We start from the raw sequence: 20,008 nt of genomic DNA on the forward strand, positions 1-20,008 counted from the left end.
ACAGTCATCTGCCAAATACATTTGGGATTCTATATATACAGTAGGATGATAAATGTCAACCATGATTCACACACCTTTTGAGCAAAGAATTTTCTGGTTTGTGCATGTTGTCTTACTATTTTAAAACTTGTCACTTTATAGAACAAAATTGCTAACATGACATCATGTGTGCTTTTAGAACAGTCGTCATGTGAAAACAGGAAAACTTAGGAAGGGAAGCTTAGTGGCATCTCATTTTCCGGGAAAAGACCCTCAGTTACTCTTCTTAGAAGTATTTTCTGGTCACGACTGGATCATAGAAGAACATCTGGGAGAATTAAGCAATATTTCTCTAATTCCATCTTGTGTATCCTCACAGTCTGAGATTTTTCTTAGGGTATGATGGTTTATCTTCAAAATATATTGAAATGTAAAGAATAAGAAACCAGGCATCCAAAAACTATTCGACAATTGAGAGATGCACAAACTGACATGCATATTTATGGCGATTGAATATTTCAAAGCTGCTTACATATTATTTTTATTTATAGTATTTAACAGAATATGTAAAGGGTTAATGAACAGTCAGCTGGCTACTGTTGCAAGTTCTAAATTATTTATGGTATGCCATATAAATAATGTATTTTTTAAATAACAATCAATCAATGAATGGACATGAAATGTTGATATGAGATAAGATTATTTTATTATGTGAGAATAAATCATTCTTACCACTAGGTTTCCTATGACCATGACCAGCATGAAGACCAGAATGCAAAGCGGCTGTCCGGCCACCTCCATACAGTCCCACATGGTCTCGATCCACTCTCCACACAAGACCCTGAACACGATGAGGAACGAGTGGAAGAAATCCTTCATGTGCCAGCGAGGAAGCGTGCAGTCGTAGCTGATCTTACACACACAGTCCTGATAGTTCTTTCCAAACAGCTGCATGCCCACCACAGCGAAGATGAAGACGATGATGGCCAAGACCAGAGTCAGGTTTCCCAAGGCACCCACAGAGTTACCGATGATCTTTATCAGCGTGTTGAGGGTGGGCCATGACTTTGCAAGTTTAAAAACTCTCAGCTGAGGACAAAATACAGAATACGTTTCATTTCAACGTGAAATCAAAATTTATCCTATTTACTTTCTTAAAGGAACAGTTCACCCAAAAATAAAATTTGCTGAAGAATTCACCCTCAGGCCATCCATTGTAAATGAGTTTGTTTCTTTATCAGAACAGATTTGGAGAAATTTAGCATTACGTTACTTGCTCACCAATGGATCCTCTGCAGTGAATGGGTGCCGTCAGAATGAGAGTCCAAACAGCTGATAAAAACCTCACAATAATCCACATCTTGATGTTAAAAGCTGCATGTTTGCAAGAAACGAATTCATCATTAAAGTTTTTGAACTTCAGTTTGTCATTTCTGGCCAAAAAACACAATAATCCTTAATAACACTTCATCCAGTGAAACAGTCCATCCCCCTGTTCTCGCTCACACCGAAATCCACTGAATTAATTGTTTAGAAATATTTGTGACTGTTTTAAAAGTATTAGGATGATGGATTTGTTTCACTTCACAAAATGTTGACTAATGGACATATGGATTATTTTTATGTTTTTATGAGCAGTTTGGACTCTTATTTTGACGCCACCCATTCACATAAGAGGATCAATTGGTGAGCAAGTGTTGTAATGCTAAATTTCTCCAAATCTGTTCAGATGAAGAAACAAACATGCATGCATCTTAGATGGCCTGAGAGCGAGTACACTTTTGATCAGTCATGTAATTTGACACCAAAAATAGTATTTGTTTTCAGTTCACTGTTTTTTATTCTCATTTTAGTTTAGCTAAAGCATGGCCTATATTCAGTTTGCAGTGTGACCGATGTTGAACTAAAAGAAAGCGTAGCCCACTTTTTGAGATCTCAACTCCAACATATTTAATCTCACTAATGGATAAAGGATTAGCGCTCGGCCAAATATGCACATGTGGGTGCAGCCATGAAAAAAGTCATTTTTAATATACATACACAGTGCTACTTAACAACACTATTTATCGCAATACAAAAGGATGTTAAAAGCTCTGTGCAGCTTTAATCTGATAATAAATAGCAAGACACTCGAGTTTAAAGGGGTCAGACAAATTCAGATAGACTGCATGCTGCGTTTTTGTCACACAAACTGCATTTTACATCACATAAACACTGATGTGTTGATATTTAAAACTTTGATGGAGTAAATATTCTAATATTCTAATGCCATCTAATTGACTATAGATAAAACACTGATATCAGTTTAAGAGGTAAGTTTCAAGATCATTGCAATACTGAATTGTTTAAAGCTACATTTTTTATTTATTTTTTTCAAAACGGTCCTCCTACATACTAATAATTATTTCCTGGGAAAATAAACTAATTTGAATATTGTGATGAATGCATTTTTTTAGTTGGCCATAATGACATTTAGTTTTACAATCCTTGTCTTGGGATTTGTGTTTATGTGAGTGCATTTAAACAAAAAAAATTGTGCTCATTTCTGTGAAACAGTTCAAAGACACTGCTTCAGTTACTTCACTGATTCCAAACTCTGATTCAATGATTCTTGTATCTATGTGCCATTTTCTCATAAATTGCACATGTGGCAATCCTCAGTGTCCATTCTAGTGAATTTCCTACAGTATGTCTATTTCCAAGCAGAGTTGACGCTTACCAGTCTGAACGAGCGGAGGACAGATAGACCCTCCACGTTGGAAAGCCCCAACTCCATCAGACTCAAACAAACAATAATTCCATCAAAGATGTTCCAGCCTTGCTGAAAGTAATAGTATGGATCCAGAGCAAAGATCTTCAACACCATCTCTGCCGTGAAGATTCCAGTGAACACCTGGTAAACAAGAACAAAACTTTACAATAATATTAAAGAAGCAAAGGAACAGGTCTGTTTGAGATGCCATTGTTTGTCCTCACCAGGTTTCCAACACTCAGCATGCTGTTGAATTCATCAGTCATGGGGTAGTGCTCCAGCGCCATGAACAATGTGTTGAGAACAATGCAAATGGTGATTGCAAGGTCTAGGAAAGGGTCCATCACCATGACTTTAAGCCCTTCCTTCACTCTCAGCCAAGCAGGAGAACATGTCCAAATCAGGTACTTCTTCGCAAATTCATACCAGCATGGAGGACATTTCTGATTGGCCTCTTCTAGTTCTAACAGTAGAAATTCAAATCATTAAATGAGACGCTGAAAAGAAACATGGACATAAAGGTAAGCTGATGTTTGATACTTCGAGTGTTTTAGATAAACTGATTTTAAATTTGAAACATCCTTTCGTAGCTAAATTATTTCTCCTCGTTAGCCATAAGATTAAATGGAGAACAATCAGAAAGGTACAAACATCAGCAATCAAAAGTGAGAATTCTCAAACATTTCTCATTAAAATCTTCTGAGATTTTATAGATTACAGCATGTCAACAGTTGTCTCATTTGTGTCTTTTTTTTATTTTTTTTCGAAACAATTTTAATCCGTCACACCCTCTATAGCGTCACTGAAGAAGCTGACAGAGCTCAGTCCTCTCTTCCTGCGAGGGGGCGGGACTTCCTCCTGTAAGTCGACGGTCAGCTTGGCAGCTGGAGAGCTCTGCTCATTCTGAAACACTGGCTCCTGTCAATCAAAGTGGACATCAATACGTCAAATCTTTTCCAAAACCTACAGTAGTAAAGCTGTATTCAAACTAAAGTGGGACCTCATAAGTGACTGATTTGAAACGTTCCTCAAAAGCTGCTACTATTGGCACGATACTTTAACAAGCTTACACTCTGTTGGTTAACCCGGATATGTGAAATAATAGTTAGAAAATAGGTTTTTTTTTAAGATTACTGTATCTTTAGATTAAATATAAAAAACAGTTGCTGATATTTATATGATCTAAAAGTACAGTAAAATTCTCATAACTTCTAATGTAAATAAATGAAATTTAGATTGACACTTTTGAAATTATACTAAAGGGCCTTTTACAATCTAAAAAAGTATGAACTATCAATTAGAAGAAGTGTTAGATTGCATACAAGAGGATTTTCAGCAAAGTTTTGATCACTGATAACTTAGAGTCCTTAGAAATGTGAATATAATACAATAAGCTTTTTACAATTAAAATAGTATTTTTTTCATTGAAATGTTTCCTTATCAAATTATCATAAATCAAAATGTTTTTCATTTTATCCATCTAGTAGCCATCCTCAACTCTTTTCCAGCATGCCTTTTTACATTCACATTATCATTTACATTTACATTTTATCATTAAACAGATTAATCATTTAGCACATGCTTTTATCCAAAGCGCCTTGAATAGAAGCAAGCAGAAACAATCAGACCTATGAGAGAAAAACAATATAGAAGTGCTCTCAGTTAGTCTAGCACATTGCACATACAGTAGAATAGAATAGAATAGAATAGAATATGTTAGTGTTAGTATTAATTGGTCAGGGGGTGATGGTGAAAAAGATTTGTCCTTAGATGTTTTTTGAAAATGAAAAAAACATTTTTTTGTGTTCTTTGGAGAACAAACATATAACATTCCAGTAACATGACTGTGAGTAAATGGCATGTAAAATTAAATTTTACATGCGAAAAAAAAAGTTGTAATGAGATAAGACCATACCGTGTCCTCCCTGACCTTCTCCATGCTGAACGCTGGAACAGAGGTCAGGGTGTGCGGGCCGATGCTGGTGATGCCGTTCTGGTCCAGGGAAAGTCTGCCGTTATGGGTGAGGCTGGGCATGAACACCTGCGACGAGTGACTCTTGATGCTGCCCATACGACGCTTGTTCCACGGTGTCGCCATGGAACCCGCTCGGCTCCGCCCATCACCGTGGATGCTGTGTTCGTCATCTGCAAAGTCAGCCTCTGAACTGTTGCGTGGCCGGAAGTTAAAGGTACTGAGCTGGCTTCCTCGACGGGTGCTCAGAGGATGGGAGGAGAGAGTGGCTAGGAGAGGGTGAGCTGGCTGGAGGACGGGAGTTAGAGAGATCAGGGAGTAGATGATAAAAAGACAAGAGGGTTATTATCGTTAACTAAAACTAAACTCATAAAAACTTTATAACAAAATGTAGACAAACTTAACATTTATTTCAGCCAGTTGACAAGGCAAAAGTTCTTATTTTCATTTAGTTTGAGCTGAAGTATTAAAATAAATAAATGATGAACAAAAAATACTATATAGATTTACAAAATGAATAAGTACTATTTAAAAATGTATCAAAAACAGATAAAATTGTAAACCTTTATCTAAATATAAGTGCAAATAGAAAATTTGATAGTAAATTTTTTTTAAAATATTAACAGAAACTATATTATAGTATAGTACATAATTGACACTAAAATAATTGAAGACAGAAGCAACATTTTTTTTTTTACTTTTTTAAAAAAAAATTATACATTTTTATTAAGTTTTATTTTATTTGTATTTTATTTTTTGACAATAAGCCTTTAAAATCATTTTAGATATTTTTATTTTTGTTGTGATTTAAACTTGGTCATTTTTCCAAATAAAAGTTTTTGAGACTGAACTGTTTTTTTGTTTGTTTGTGTTTTGGAAAAAGAACTGAGTATAGCTTAAAGCCACATTTAAATAAAACTGTTGTGAAATAATACTTACTTTTTCATCAAATGGGTCAAATTTTGGAAAAAAGTTGTCCTCCATCTCCTCTGAAAGCGTTTGGTGGGATCTCGTTCTACTTCGGCATTTCACAGAGTCTTTCCGTAAGAAAGGTGACGGAGATAAATCTGCATTCAGGGCCATCTCAGCCTCCTTTCTGCGCTGTTTTGCTAATGCCTAATACCAACAAGAACAGAAAAATCAGATGTGCTTGAGCCTAATTAAATGTAATGAGTTTAATAATTCTGTATTCTGATAATATACATATTTTTGCAGTGTAATGCAACCCATTTTATGTAGGTACTGGGAAAAAAGCATAATTTCAGTATTTGAATTTGCTTTCAAAATCAACATAAAATGTTGTTTGCAATCAATTTTACTTGCTTTTATCCACTAGGAGCCGTAAAAGGAATGGAAAAATGTATCAAGAACCACAAGAAGTTGAGGTTCAGCTAATGATTATTTCAGACAGCGAGTTATAAAGTTGAATTACTCTCTGTTCCTTGCGCAGCTGTTCCATCGCCAGCTGAAACTCTCTTTCTTTTGCCCAGGCCTCTGCGATGGTGGCTTGGTTTTGCTCTTCATATGCCATGGCCACGACAGCCAGGATCAAGTTCACCAGGTAGAACGAACCCAGAAATATCACCAACACAAAGAAAATCATGTAGGTCTTCCCTGCTGACCGTAAAGTCTGTCATGGAGAGGAAGAAAAGACATTTGTAATAATATTTAGATAACAGATGATTATTCCTTCAGTGTCATGGCTCGTACCTGATGGTAAAGGTTTTCCCAGTAGTCTTGTGTCATCAGTCTGAAGAGAGCCAGGAAAGCCCAGCCAAAGGTGTCAAAGCTCGTGTAGCCATAGTTTGGGTTCCGGCCTGTTTTTAAACAGTCAAATCCATCAGGGCACTTCCTGTTCATGGAGGAAACACAAAGACACTTAACAGTGACAATGTGATTCATATAAGAATATAGCATATAAACATGAGTTTAAAATAACTATTTTCTGTTCTAATATATATTTAAAGTGTAATTTATTCCTGTGATGCAAAGCTTAATTTTCAGCATCATTACTCCGGTTTTTAGTGTCATGTGATCTTTCAGAAATCATTGCTGAAATCATATGCTGATTTGCTCCGTTCTTGTTATTATCAAAGTTGAAAATGGTTGCGCTGCTTCATAATGGACTGATATGGTCTGCCTAATGTGTTAGGAACGAAATGATGCCACATCGTTTGATTGAATTGAAAATTATTAACCTACAGAGGGCTGAAATCAAAGACACCCAGAAAATCAAAGTGAAAAAATGATGAAGCAGGCTAGTCCTTTTTGATGAAATTTAATTGCAAATCAGTAGTTTGTATTGCCCCCATGCACTTGTATGCATGCCTGACAATGTCCTTTTGAGACGACGGATGGTGTCCTGGGGTATTTCCTCCCAGAACTGGACCAGGGATCTCAGACAGTCTGAGGTGCAATATAATGTCCCAGAGGTGTTTTACTGGATTTAGGTCAGGCGAGTGTGGGGGCCATTCAATGATATCAATTCCTTCATGCTGCATACTCTAGCCACCTGAGGCTGTCATGCACCAGGACCAACCCATGACCCACTGCATCAGTGTAGGGTCTGACAATGGGTCCAAGGATTTCATCCTGATATCTAATGGCACTCAGGGTGCCATTGTCTAGCCTTTAGAGGCCTGCATGCGTCCTTCCATGGATTTGCCTCCCCAGACCATCACTGACCCACCACCAGACCGGTCCTACTGAACGATGTTACAGGCAGCATAACGTTCTCCACAGCTTCTCCAGACCCTTTCACATCTGTCTGATGTGCTCAGCGTGAACCTGCTCTCATCTGTGAAAAGCACAGGGCTCCAGTGGCGGACCTGCCAATTCTGGTGTTAATGGCAAATGCTAATCCAGCTCCAGGATGCTGGGCAGTGAGCACAGGGCCCACTAGAGGACACTGGGCCTCAGGCCACCTCATGAAGTCTGTCTCTGATTTTTTGATCAGAGACATTCACAATACTGGCCTGCTGGGGATCATTTTGTGGCTCATCCTGTTCCTCCTTGCACAAAGGAGCAGATACTGGTCCTTCTGATGGGTTAAGGACCTTCTACAGCCCTGTCCAGTTCTCCTAGAGTAACTGTCTGTCTCCTGGAATCTCCTCCTTGCTCTTGAGATTGCAAACCTTCTAGCAATGGTACGCATTGATGTACCATCCTGGAGGAGTTGGACTGCCTGTGCAACCTCTGTAGGGTTCAGGTATCTCCTAATGCCTCCAGAAGTGACACTGACCCTAGCCAAATGCAAAACTATTGAAGAAACAGTCAGAAAACATGAGTAGGGAACAAAATGTCAGAGCCCTCCACCTCTAAAACCATTTTTGTTTTGGGGGTCATCTCATTGTTCCCATTTAGTGCACCAGTTGTTAATTTCATTAACATCAAAGCAACTGAAAGTGATTAACAACCCCCTCTGCTACTGACCAGATCAATATCCCAGGACTTGATGCTATACTTTTTTGAGCAGTGTATTTATTACATATTAAAATATACAGAGAACCATTTCAGTTCCAGTAAGACAGCACACAAAGTCAAATGCATTGAGGCCCAAAAGGAAGATTATAAGTAAACAGATGGGTATCGAGTTGCAGTTATTTTTTCCCCTCCCATCCTCAGTCCACCCTCTCTTTCTCTGCGTTACTATGGTGACATTAAGTTTGAGTGACAGGGCAAGCAGAGGACAGATGCATGTCAATCTGACAGAGGGATCATTTAGTAATGGAACTGCCAACAGCTGGACAGCAGAGCCGCAAAACCAGGCCATCTGTAAATCTCTCGCCCAAAGGCAGAAAGAGAGAGAGGCTGTGCAACCATGATCTGCCTAACAATGTGTTCAAACACACACAGGTTTATATAATACAGTCCAGTACAATACCACGCTCATAAAACCTGTGTCATAAATCTAGAACATTATTTCTGATGATCCTCCTCAAATTCTCTTAAAATGAGAATTGATGACAATTTTATATTTGAAATATCTTTATGCGCTACTGGTTAAAAGTTTGGGGTCCGTTTATTTTTTCATGTTTTTGAAACAAGGCTTTTATGTTCACCAAAACTACATTTATTTGATCAGAGCAGATAAAAACAGTAATATGGTAAAAGAACAGTTTTCTGTGTGAATATATATAAAAAATGTAATTTATTTCTGTGATGCGCAGCTGTATTTTCAGCATCATTCCTCCATCCTTCAGTGTCACATGATCTTCAGAAATTATTCTGATATACTGATTTGCTGCTCAAGAAACATTTCTGATTATTATCAATGTTGAAAAAAGTTGTGCTGCTTCATTTTTTTGTAAAAATGCAAAGTTAAAAAGCTGAATTTATTTGAAACAATAATCTTTTGTAACATTATAAATGTCTTCACTGTCACTTTTGATCCATGTAATGTGTCCTTGCTGAATAAAAGCTTAATAAAAAAACATGTTGGCCCCAAACTTTTGAACAGTAGAGTTATATATAATTTTCTATCTCTGCAGCTGATGCTAAAATATTGCATAAGAACTCAATTATGTCCCATGAGCTAACAAGAGCTTTCTTTGAGCATTAAACTTTTTCTGTAAGACACTGAGATCCCTGTCTAGGCAAGTCTGAGCACAGTTTGAGATATCTTCTGAAACTCTAGTTTTAGTGGAGGTTTAGTACTGAATAAGTATCCTCTCTCTTTCTCTTTTCTGTAGATCTGTTCCAGTTCAGCATCAGTTAACAGGTTAAATCTGTGCATCAGTCTCAGGATTGAGGTTGCCATGAGGATGGAGGTGCTCAGGTCTCTATAGTAACTGTGTCCTGGAGGAGAATGAAACGATGGTAATAAGAGTGTCTCTCAGGAACTGTCTACTCACATGTAAGTGCTGACCTTTCATATCAACTGCTGAAGAATTTTGCGAGTATGTAAGCATTTGACAGCAGGCTATTCAGACATATATTTGTATTTCTGTTAAATAAAACTGTGGGATAGACACAGGTGTACAATTATTATTTATCTTATAAGTGAGCAGGCTTATGACTCTCACTTGGTACACTATAAAACAACCAAACTAATCTCAAAGACATGCATTGAAGAGACTTTAGCAATATAAGTGCACACATTTGGAATTAAACCAAATGTCATGGGTTAGCTTATTTGAAGGGACAAATAGCCCATCATGTTGACAGAGGATATTTACACTAGCTCCGCCCACAAATGTCTAGTGGAATAGACAACATTAAAAAAGATGCATATCAAGCAACAGGAACGGTGGCATAGGATATGAGGCACGTGGCTGTAATTTTTGACACAATCGACCTGATTACGAACCCACATTTTGCCAAAATCGTTCTTCTCTCCTTTCCAATCACATAGCATAATCTATAAAAACTGGAAACATTTTATTAATAAGTTTAGGAGGATGTTAGACACCAATGCAATTTTTACCCATTTGACTTTTTTTTCTGAAAATACTATATACAGTATAATGGCATTTTGACCATGTTTTTGATTAGTCCCCAATTCCTAAAGAAGTGGTTTTACAACAGAAAAGCCAAATTAATTTAAGCCGTATTTAAGCCATACAAATAAGCTCTCTTTGCACATTATTACTTTAATTCCATTCCAAGAGTAATTAATTGGTCTGATTTTAATGCATCTAATGTTATATACTGTAGGTTTTCTGTCTGTATCTCATTACATCTAATTGTCTGTTTCTCATACAGAAAGAGGGAGAGAGAAAAGATCAGTGCAAATCCACTATGTTCTGTTGTCGTGAAAACAGCCATTAACAAACCTACAAAAGGGCTTAGGAGGGATCAGATGTGAATGTAGAGGGGAAATCCTCTCTGGGTTGTGTGCCTTGAGCCGAGGAGAGCACTGATGGGAACTGAAAGTGTTAAACCCTGATCACAGACAGACACACGGATCATTGTTTCTTCTTACTGGGTGAGGCTGATATGAGCTATAAAGGCTCATAGGATGAGGTTTGAAGTAGTGAAACTTTGAAAATCTTGAGAAATACAGAAATACAGAAATAACAGTGCAATATTTCACATTAACACAGATGGTATTTAGCACAATAAAATCCTTGAACTAGCCCTGACACCACAAATATCATCCTGTGGCTCCGGTCTGAACATTGTTGCTGGGATTTGCAGGATTATGTCTCTGCACTGTGGAAACGGTTAGTGAGACCCACAATGAAGGACTTTCACTCGTAATTCAGTGGATTATTGGTGTGGATTGTTTATGCACAAACAAAATAACTCTCAGTGTTCATGAACTGAATACATTACAGTGCTTCTTTTAAAGTGGAATTCTTTTAATGCAGACATTTTTTTAAATAAGTAAACAGAACTTTTGCTCATTTAAAACCTTTGCAGTAATTGCAGTAATTTAAGAGAATAATCAGGTGTTAAAAAGGTATAAACTGATCACTCTTCCACAAATTAAGACACCGAAGTTAGATTAATAGTAGTGCATTTTGGGTAAACCAGCTATAGGAACATATTGTAAAATGTTTTTTTTGTGTGTGTGTTGCTTAAAAGCGTTAATGCATTTTTACATTTTTCTTTTTGTTGATGTTTTGTAACATATAGCGACAACTTAATCCATTCTGATGAGTGTAAATGCTGTGATTTATTTATTTGATCATTTGATTTGGGTGTGTTATTTTAGTGACACTAATATATTATTGCTTTTGTCAATATTTTAAGTCAGATTTTATTTTTATATTTTCTGTTTTAACTTTTAGATAAAATGTTTTGGTTATTTTGTAGTGTATTTCTGTAATTTTTCTCAATATAATTTTAAAATGTCTATATAGTTTTAGTGCTAATTATTTTAGTACTTCAAATTAAACAAAATTAAAATGAAAATTGATGAAGAAAAATCTTTTTATGATTTTTTATATTCTTTATTATTTTCTATATTTATATTGTATTCATTTATTTGATTATATTATATTTTATAGTTTATTTTGTTTCAAGTAATGACTTTTTTATGTTTTTAGTTTTTAGTTAAATAACTCTTCTTTAGGAAACCTGTATGAAAACTCTTATTTTAATTTAATTTTATTCATTTTTTGCTAAACATTTCCTAACATTATAATAAAGCTTTAAAGCTTGCTCTCCTAATGACAGCTGCTCATTTTGTCATTGTGGTTAACTATCACAGACCTCCGATTATAAGCCACATGTCACCATCCTGACCGCTCAGTGTCCTCACACGCAGAGACAGTGCTGTGTGTTCTCAGATAAATCATCATCCCTTTTAGGATTTATGGAAATTATTGCACCATGGCTGTGTTTCATTTCATATTAATGACAATGGGTTTGATGATCTGATGGTACACTCATACTGAGTGATTATCTATGAGGCTGAGCTGAAACCAGCATAATAGATCTACATGGTCACCTTGCACAGAAATAATTAATTAGACATTTTATATACACTATTTAACGTTATTTATCTAAATGTAATCAGTGGGATGGCTTACCCAGCATCACTGCTGTATCCGCATATTAAGGCATCCTTGGATCCTTCAATTTTGTAGAAATTGTCTAAAGGAACAATTAAAAAATAAATAAATCTCAATTACTTTTGCAAGACACTTTTGTCAGACTGAGAGTTGTGAATCACTGAAAGCATGATTCAGGGTTATATTATTGTTAACTCAACATAAAGAGCGTGGAATTGGAAGCTTGTGATTGTTGAGAGGATACATTTAAATATTGTTGTAATGTGTACTTATGGTTTTTTAAAATTCGGAACCTTCGTTAGTTAAGAAGTCCTTGATGGAAAGCCAGGTCTTGTTGTTACAAACGAAGCTCCCGTTGCCAGGGTAGGTGGAGTTAATGCAGAGGGCGGGGCTACGGACACACTTCTGTCGTAGGATTCCCATAAAGAGCTGTAGACCAATCAGAGCGAAGACACTGAGACAGAAAACAGAGAGGATCATCACGTCCGCTAGCTTTTTAACCGACTGGATGAGAGCACTGACAATGGTCTTTAAACCTGAAGAAACAAACAAAACAAAACAAATATTACATTCAAATGAACAAGTGAATTGTCTTATCCAGTGCCTGTGTGAAAGTAAAGTGGATAACAGGACTGAACACATCCCTCACCTGGGATCACTGATATAGTTTTTAAAGCACGTAAAACTCTGAATGTCCGTAATGCTGATACATTGCCAAGGTCCACAAACTCGGTCACATACCTGAAAAAAAAAAAAAAACAGTAGTCAATCTCCAAGAGAGCTCAGCTCTTTAAAATAGTGCAAAAAAGTGTGTGCACTGATTTATGTTCATGCAACGTTATGATCATTTTGACTCATGCCTCAGAAACGTGAGACTTATACACACTTATACACACAGTGAACTCTCCTCTATTTAAAATAATGTTCTATTAATTGAAAAAAGTGAAAATAATTAAAATAGATATTAGATGAAGCAATTTAACTAAAAGAATAGAAATGTTGCTCGACCAACTAACTGAAATTTTAAGTTGAAGCTTCAGGAACTGCAATAAAAAAGAAATACATTTACATTTATTCATTTAACAGACGCTTTTATCCACAGCGACTTACAGATGAGGACAGTGGAAGCAATCGAAATCAACAAAAGAGCAATGAAATACATGTGCTATAACAAGTCTCAGTTAGGTTAATGCAGTACACTTAGCAAGGGCTTACATAATATAATAAATAAAAACAAAGCAGATAGAATAGAAAAAGAATAGAGCAACCTAGTGTTAGAGTTCTTATATATATAAACACACACACACACAATTGCAAAATTGAAAAAATAGAATACAAAAAAGATTAGAAAGGTAGTTAGATTTTTTTAAAGAATACAATTAGAATAGTGAGTGCTAAAGTTAGATGGTCAAATAAAGATGGAAAAGATGGGTTTTAAGCCGATTCTTGAAGAAATAAATAGAAATGTTTAAAGAACAAAAACTGATACATATGCACATAACAAAATAAAATATAAAAATAAAAGCAAAATATGAATAAAAACTATCATGTATATTATTATAATGTATGTATGTTATAATATATATTAATAATACTAAAACTAGTTTTGTGTAATTCACCTTGTTACTGTGGTTGGAAAAGCATCTTTTTATATCTTTATGCATATTGTGTAAACTCCTTCTTTAAACAGACAAGGCAAGTAATTCATTTGTCACACTAGTTTTATGTTAACACATGCAATGGTTGTCTTGTGGTTTTGAAACTATGTAATTTTATATATATTTTTTACCTCACTGCATTACCCCATAGACTTCTACTTTAACTGCTTATTGTTCAAAATATTCCCAGTGATTATCACATTTCACACAAGCTGTATAAAACAGCATAACTTTGTCAAAAATCGTTATATGCCGCCTCCCTCTCCTCACAGTATTTCACTAGTTAACGGCTTTGCCAAAGGATGTGACATTTGAAATCTACTCCATCTCCTCGGGCACCACAATAATCTAATCAGCTGGGCTTTATGAGCTTTGACCATTTTGCTTAATTAATAACAACCAGAGTTGATATTTTGGTGTCTGTCACACACCGTTGACAATATTTAGTATATAAATAATCATATAAAGTTAATATATTTTTGTAAGAGCCACAAATTTCAAAGTTTCTTCTGAAAGACCACATCTGACGTTTCTCTTACCCGACAAAAGTTCATATGCTCAAAGCATGAGAGGAGATAAACCATTTAAACTTTGAAAACAGCTTGGAAGGACAAACTAGAGCAGTTTGTTAATGAGGAGAAATGTTCGTCCTGCAGTAGTCTGTCTCTCTCTTTCAGTTAATCCAGTCCTCTGATTTGGTGGAGCTTTAATGCTGGATATTTAGGTCACCTGACAAATCCCGATCTGGATACCTGCATCCCTTGATTTACATCATGCTTGGTTCCTCTCTCTTTAGACTCACACTCAAATGCAGTCCTGGGTCTCATTGGTTTGGTGTTCAGCACCATGGACAGCTCCATGAATAACTGAATCTCATGGGAATATAATCTTCTTAAAGAACTTTGTTTGTCTGTTTTTGTTTCTAAACCCTAGTTCATATTTCCAGTCAAATAGATTCACGCACAGCAAATCTGAATATTCACAAGAGCCTTCCTTTAACATTTCCAAACATTTCAGTGTCTGCTGTTTACACAAAGTGATTATATTACTTCAGAAAACATGAAATTCAATAAATAAGTAATTTGAACTAATATAATGTTCTTTCTGGTGGTGTTTTGACATTTATGAAACATGGTAGAATAGGTCACTGTCCACTTTTTAGATTTAAAAATGCAGTATTAACAATAAACTAAATTTCTCATTTTATATTCCAGAGAAGAAAGCAAGGATTGGACTGATATGAGGGTGAGTAAATTATGACACATTTTTCATATTTGTGAACATTGTTTCAGAACACTCAGTACTTTAAGTACTTATCCGGGATGAGACAATTAACCCTTTCAAGTCTGACATATACAATAATAGTTGGACATTTTTTATTTTTTATAAATGGAACAGTGAATCAAATATCTAGACACATGATTTTTCTAAAAACATGATGTCTGGTTTATTAAGTAAACCTATAGTTGCTTTGCTCAAGTAAGTGTTTGTCTTGAAATATTACTAACAATATAAAAGTTATTCTTGCATTTATTTTATAAAAACTCAGTAATGATTTCTCGGCAAAGACGCCCCAAGCTGAAGGTGGATGTTTTTAGAATGATACTAAAAGGACTTTTATTTGCTAAAAAAGAATAAACAATCAATCAGACGACAGAAGCCATATAGTAAATTGTATACAACACTGTGTACAGTCATTCCAAGTTTTAAGAAATTTGCTATCAAATATGATACAGTATATGGGGTTAATAAAAGCAAATGGCAAACTCACGCCATGGAGATAACGCTGAAATCCAGCCAGTTCCATGGGTCTCGGAGGAAGGTGAAGGGCTCTACGCAAAACCCTCTGGCCAAGATCTTTATTAGAGACTCAAAGGTGTAAATGCCAGTGAATGTATACCTGCATGAATACAAAACAAACAACTATTCACACTGAGTTGTGTAGCTAGCTGTGGACTTGTCGTGTAACATGCATTAAATTCGCTCAGTGATTGTTTTGATGCAAGTGGTGAATCAATAACATGCTGCATGCTCAGATTCAATCTACTAGAAATATATTGCATGCATGCATATGATGTTTGATTGGAGCTGGGTCATCGTGGCCTTGTATTATGATGTATAATCAGTGAATATGGAAACTCTGGTCATCTGTTAAAATCTAGGCCATGGCTTGGACCCCGGAAACCTGCGTTATGTAGCTTTAATTTAAATGTAACACTGTCACGCTCCCATGTGAATGAGCTGCAATGCTATAGCTCTTCAAAACATAACAGGAAGTGACATCATGGGAATGTGGCATTCCTGATGCTGCAGGCAGAATGGTTAAGATGTGACTCTTACCAATGCGGTCATCGGGACCTTAGCAAAGCATTAAATTAAGATGGAAAGTCTTTTTAGCATTTTAGTACACATTCTGAAGCACTTATGAATGCTAACATTACATGTTCCTGTGCATTAAGTCAACAATAATGTACATTAGAATAAATGCACAATTATTTCTCTGTAAATATCCTATTTCACTTGCATCATTTTGGAAGTGTTGGGAAAATTTTTTATATATATATTCGAGTTTAAAATGGTTCAAAAACAAATATTAATATCTACACAGACATATTCTAGAGATCACCAAAATGATGATTAATCCAATATTTTCTACAAAACATCATTTGTGTGTGTGTGTGTGTGTGTGTGTGTGTGTGTGTGTGTGTGTGTGTGTGTGTGTGTGTGTGTGTGTGGTTGTGTGTGTGTGTGTGTCAGTTACTCTATGTTATGGTAAAAATACAAAAAAAATTATTACTGTATTATTTATTAAGGTTTTTCTGATGAGTATCATTATGATTAATTATTATTTTTTGCGTTTGTGATGTTATGGTAAAATGTATTTAATAATGCATTTATTTTAAGTATTTTTTGTCAACACAAACAGGTTGATTAAAAATTATAAAAAAACTACAATTTGTTGTGACCTTCTTTGAAAAAAATTTCAATATTATTTAATGGTGAACAAATAAGAATATCTTAAAATAAATATAGAGATCACCAAAATGATGCGAAAGTAAATACCTAATGTACACTGTATTTTTAAATATGCATAATCATTTAAAAATAGAAAAATGGTATTGCTCACTCTAGGTATTTGGTCCACAGCGGAGGATCTGACATGGCCATGAAGCAACAGTTTGTCAAAATTGTGCACATGATGAACAAGCTAAACAAAGTGAACAAGTTAAGGAAATGAGCAGCAGTTCAAGGTTGAGAAATACTTAAATATTACAGTTACATTTCTCAAACTGAATTAAGATAGCAAAAAGCATAAAGACTAGTAATTAGAACTTTGACCGAAGGAAGTAGAATTAAAATGATATGGATTTTTAAACAATTAAAACTGGTGTGTTTTAATATGACTTTTCAGTACATACTCTATAGGATTTTTCTGGACTTTGTTGTTATCCAGGTCTATGTCATGTCTTTAAAGAAGCTTTGAAAGAAGTTGCTAGCCTATAATATTCATGATGTCATTTCTGTTTATCATAACTGAAAATATGGAAGGATTTTACCCTAGTGATAGACAAGCATCTGTTCCTTCACTCTGTTTTCTGTATTTTGTATGTGAAGTTTTAATAGAGCTTGAACATGGACTCAGCGTGGGGATTTTCAGAGCCTGTGGCATTTGGGGATAACACAAGATATCCGATAGCTGAACCTGTCTGAACTGCTTATAATAAACATCCAGTCAGAGGACACGGCATAGATTTTAAACTACAATTTAGTATGGACCATGCTCCTAACATCATGATGTTATTAGCACTTTTGAAAACTTTTTTCTTTGTAAATTGCTTAAATCATGAAAATCTAAATTGTTAAAAGATTATATAAAAGTATTATTAAAATTCATTTAGCAAGAAAATCAAAATAAGGTTTTCTACTTCAAATTTTAATGTTAAAATCAATATTATTTGAACTTGAAAATAGTTTCTACAACTTTTCTTTTTTTCAGTGTAGAATATGGGCTGGGATATAATACATTTTATATTAATACTGCATAAAACAACTGATAATGCTTTTTATTTCAGATTAATTAAATATTTCTTACAAAACAGTATTTTAGTGTCAGTTATGTTATAATAATAAATTGATAGAAATAATAATTATTAAAAAAAATTGTCAATGTTAACAAATAAATGGGATAATTATTCATGTTACCTTGTTTGAAATTATGTAAAATGTCAGTATGTTAATATTAAAGTTAACACTTTATTCTAAGCTTTTTTGTATTTTAAAGGTATTCATAGTCTATATTATAATGCATTATATATTTTAATAAATAATTGTATACAATGTTAAAATGCATTATAATGTCTGCAGATTCCTTGTTATGTCGGAAACTGGTTGTTTGTTCATGTGTTTTAGTGCATTATACTTACTAATGTTGCCCTGTAAAATAAATAAATACATAAATAAAATCAATTAACTTAAACCTTAAGTTCACTTGCAGTATAAGGTGCATTAAAATGCACAATTAATTGTGGCATTTCATAATGCATTTCACTGTATATAAAGGCATTTAGTAAAGTGTAATACTTTTTAGTATTAAAATTATTATTATTATTAAAAAATAAGAAAAAGCGCACTTTGAAATGTCATCAGAGTTTAATGTAGAATTAAATAATAATTTGTACTGGTAAAGCATGAAGACAGTAACTTGGAGTGACATTGTGATACAATAAATACTCTGTCCTTCTCTCTGCCTAATAGGTCTGAATTGTTTCAACACAGAATCGACTGCCACAGGACCAGACACCTGCGTGCATCATGACTGCAGACGCTCAAAACATCTGTGCATGTGGTGCGCTGTAATGTGCAGCTGTCACATGATGCCAAATCACTTTCATTTGGGGAATTAGAAGAGGAATCTCAGCGGATTTGGTTGGCAATGCCAGAGAAGAACATTACAGCGCTGTTTCAGAAATGAGACCAAATCCAATAGAATTCTGATGATAAGCATTTTAGATTTGCCTCAAAGTGTGAGCAGCTGGATATCATTGTGCTGTTGGGCCAGATTTTGGGATTTTGATGCCTAAATGATTAGTTTAGGAGGCCTTATGTGAAAAATCAAACCGCTTTTTTGCTATATTTTCTGATAATATATGTGGTGTTTGTCCATGAAGAAGCCACCATAATGATACTACAACGACTTTAATGTTTGGATGGTTGCTAGTGCATTGCATTTGGTACACCCTCAGAAAAAAGCTACAAAAGCTGTCATTTGTACCTTTTCAAAAGGTACAAATACACACCCTTGAGGTTCTAAAAAGGATACCACCCTAGTGACAGCTTTTGTACCTTTTTTTCTGAGAGTATATGGTATTTAGGTGTCCTGGGTGGTTGTATACTAGCCCAGGCCAAATACCTGGCTTTTAAAATGATGCTTTTGGAAACCAGATTTATAAAATGTCTCACAAATTAAAAAAGAAATCAGTGTAGCTGTGTTTTTAGAGAAGTTTGAGGTCTTAGGGTCTGATATATGTGCAAAGCTAAACACAAATCAGAAGCACGGCTGTAAACAGACCAAATCTCTCTGTAATTCTCCAAGTAATAAACATGCACACATAGAGAAAGAGACAGTGGAAGGATATGAATGGACTAGGATTCTTATGGCGATTCTTCTGATGCAATCAAATGGAGTGAATATGTAGAGCGCAGATGTGGCACTGAAGCGGAAGATGGCTTTTCCCTTGTTTAGTACTATAAAGGTCTGTAAAAAGAGAGACAAAAAAAGGAAAACAGATCAAATGTCACTTTTCTGCTGTCATAGACACATAATACTGTTCAAAAGTTTAGGGACAATGTGTTTTTTTTAAGCATATTGATACTTTTATTCAGCAAGGATGCATTCATTTGATTTCTATTTCAAAAAAATACTGGTCTTTCAAATGTCCTATTCATCAAAGTTTCCACAAACAATATGAAGCAGAATACTGTTTTCATCATTGATAATAAATGGATGTCTCCCAAAACTTTTGAACAGTAGGTTTTGAACTGTTTGATGGTTAAATAATCCAACACGGCAAGGTAAGACTAAAAGAGAAAGTGTAAATGTTCAGTTACAGTAGGTAGAATATTTCAATCAAACCAATATATCGTAATACATCAGTGACCATATTGACCAATATTTTTGTTTTTAAAT

At 35.0% G+C, this 20,008-nt stretch overlaps 1 protein-coding gene and 2 long non-coding RNA genes across 4 annotated transcripts in view; 2 read left to right on the forward strand and 1 right to left on the reverse strand.

Moving 5' to 3' along the window:
- Positions 1–20,008, reverse strand: part of scn12aa (sodium channel, voltage gated, type XII, alpha a) — a 39,984-nt gene that overhangs the window by 19,352 nt on the left and 624 nt on the right. Inside the window, exons 2-15 of the mRNA XM_052549492.1 lie at positions 19,458–19,576; positions 16,949–17,038; positions 15,593–15,721; positions 12,813–12,904; positions 12,457–12,699; positions 12,182–12,245; positions 6,414–6,555; positions 6,136–6,333; positions 5,643–5,819; positions 4,647–4,991; positions 3,520–3,649; positions 2,956–3,194; positions 2,699–2,872; positions 712–1,068 (exon numbers count right to left, since the gene is read on the reverse strand). Coding sequence (XP_052405452.1) covers positions 712–1,068; positions 2,699–2,872; positions 2,956–3,194; positions 3,520–3,649; positions 4,647–4,991; positions 5,643–5,819; positions 6,136–6,333; positions 6,414–6,555; positions 12,182–12,245; positions 12,457–12,699; positions 12,813–12,904; positions 15,593–15,721; positions 16,949–17,038; positions 19,458–19,576 — 2,499 coding nt within the window. The remainder of the gene's footprint in view (positions 1–711; positions 1,069–2,698; positions 2,873–2,955; positions 3,195–3,519; positions 3,650–4,646; positions 4,992–5,642; positions 5,820–6,135; positions 6,334–6,413; positions 6,556–12,181; positions 12,246–12,456; positions 12,700–12,812; positions 12,905–15,592; positions 15,722–16,948; positions 17,039–19,457; positions 19,577–20,008) is intronic.
- Positions 2,741–3,801, forward strand: LOC127951545 (uncharacterized). Its single transcript, XR_008152663.1, has 3 exons — positions 2,741–2,875; positions 2,959–3,135; positions 3,529–3,801. It is a non-coding gene; the product is annotated as an uncharacterized LOC127951545 (long non-coding RNA).
- LOC127951547 (uncharacterized) lies at positions 5,594–19,376 on the forward strand. Of its 2 annotated transcripts, XR_008152665.1 has the most exons (4): positions 5,594–6,264; positions 9,395–9,558; positions 10,407–10,629; positions 18,577–19,376. It is a non-coding gene; the product is annotated as an uncharacterized LOC127951547 (long non-coding RNA). The 2 variants fall into 2 exon arrangements; XR_008152666.1 differs by lacking the exon at positions 18,577–19,376 and having other exon boundaries at positions 10,407–10,684.

The sequence above is a fragment of the Carassius gibelio genome, chromosome B2, assembly GCF_023724105.1.
Source record: "Carassius gibelio isolate Cgi1373 ecotype wild population from Czech Republic chromosome B2, carGib1.2-hapl.c, whole genome shotgun sequence".
Taxonomy (NCBI): Eukaryota; Metazoa; Chordata; class Actinopteri; order Cypriniformes; family Cyprinidae; genus Carassius; species Carassius gibelio.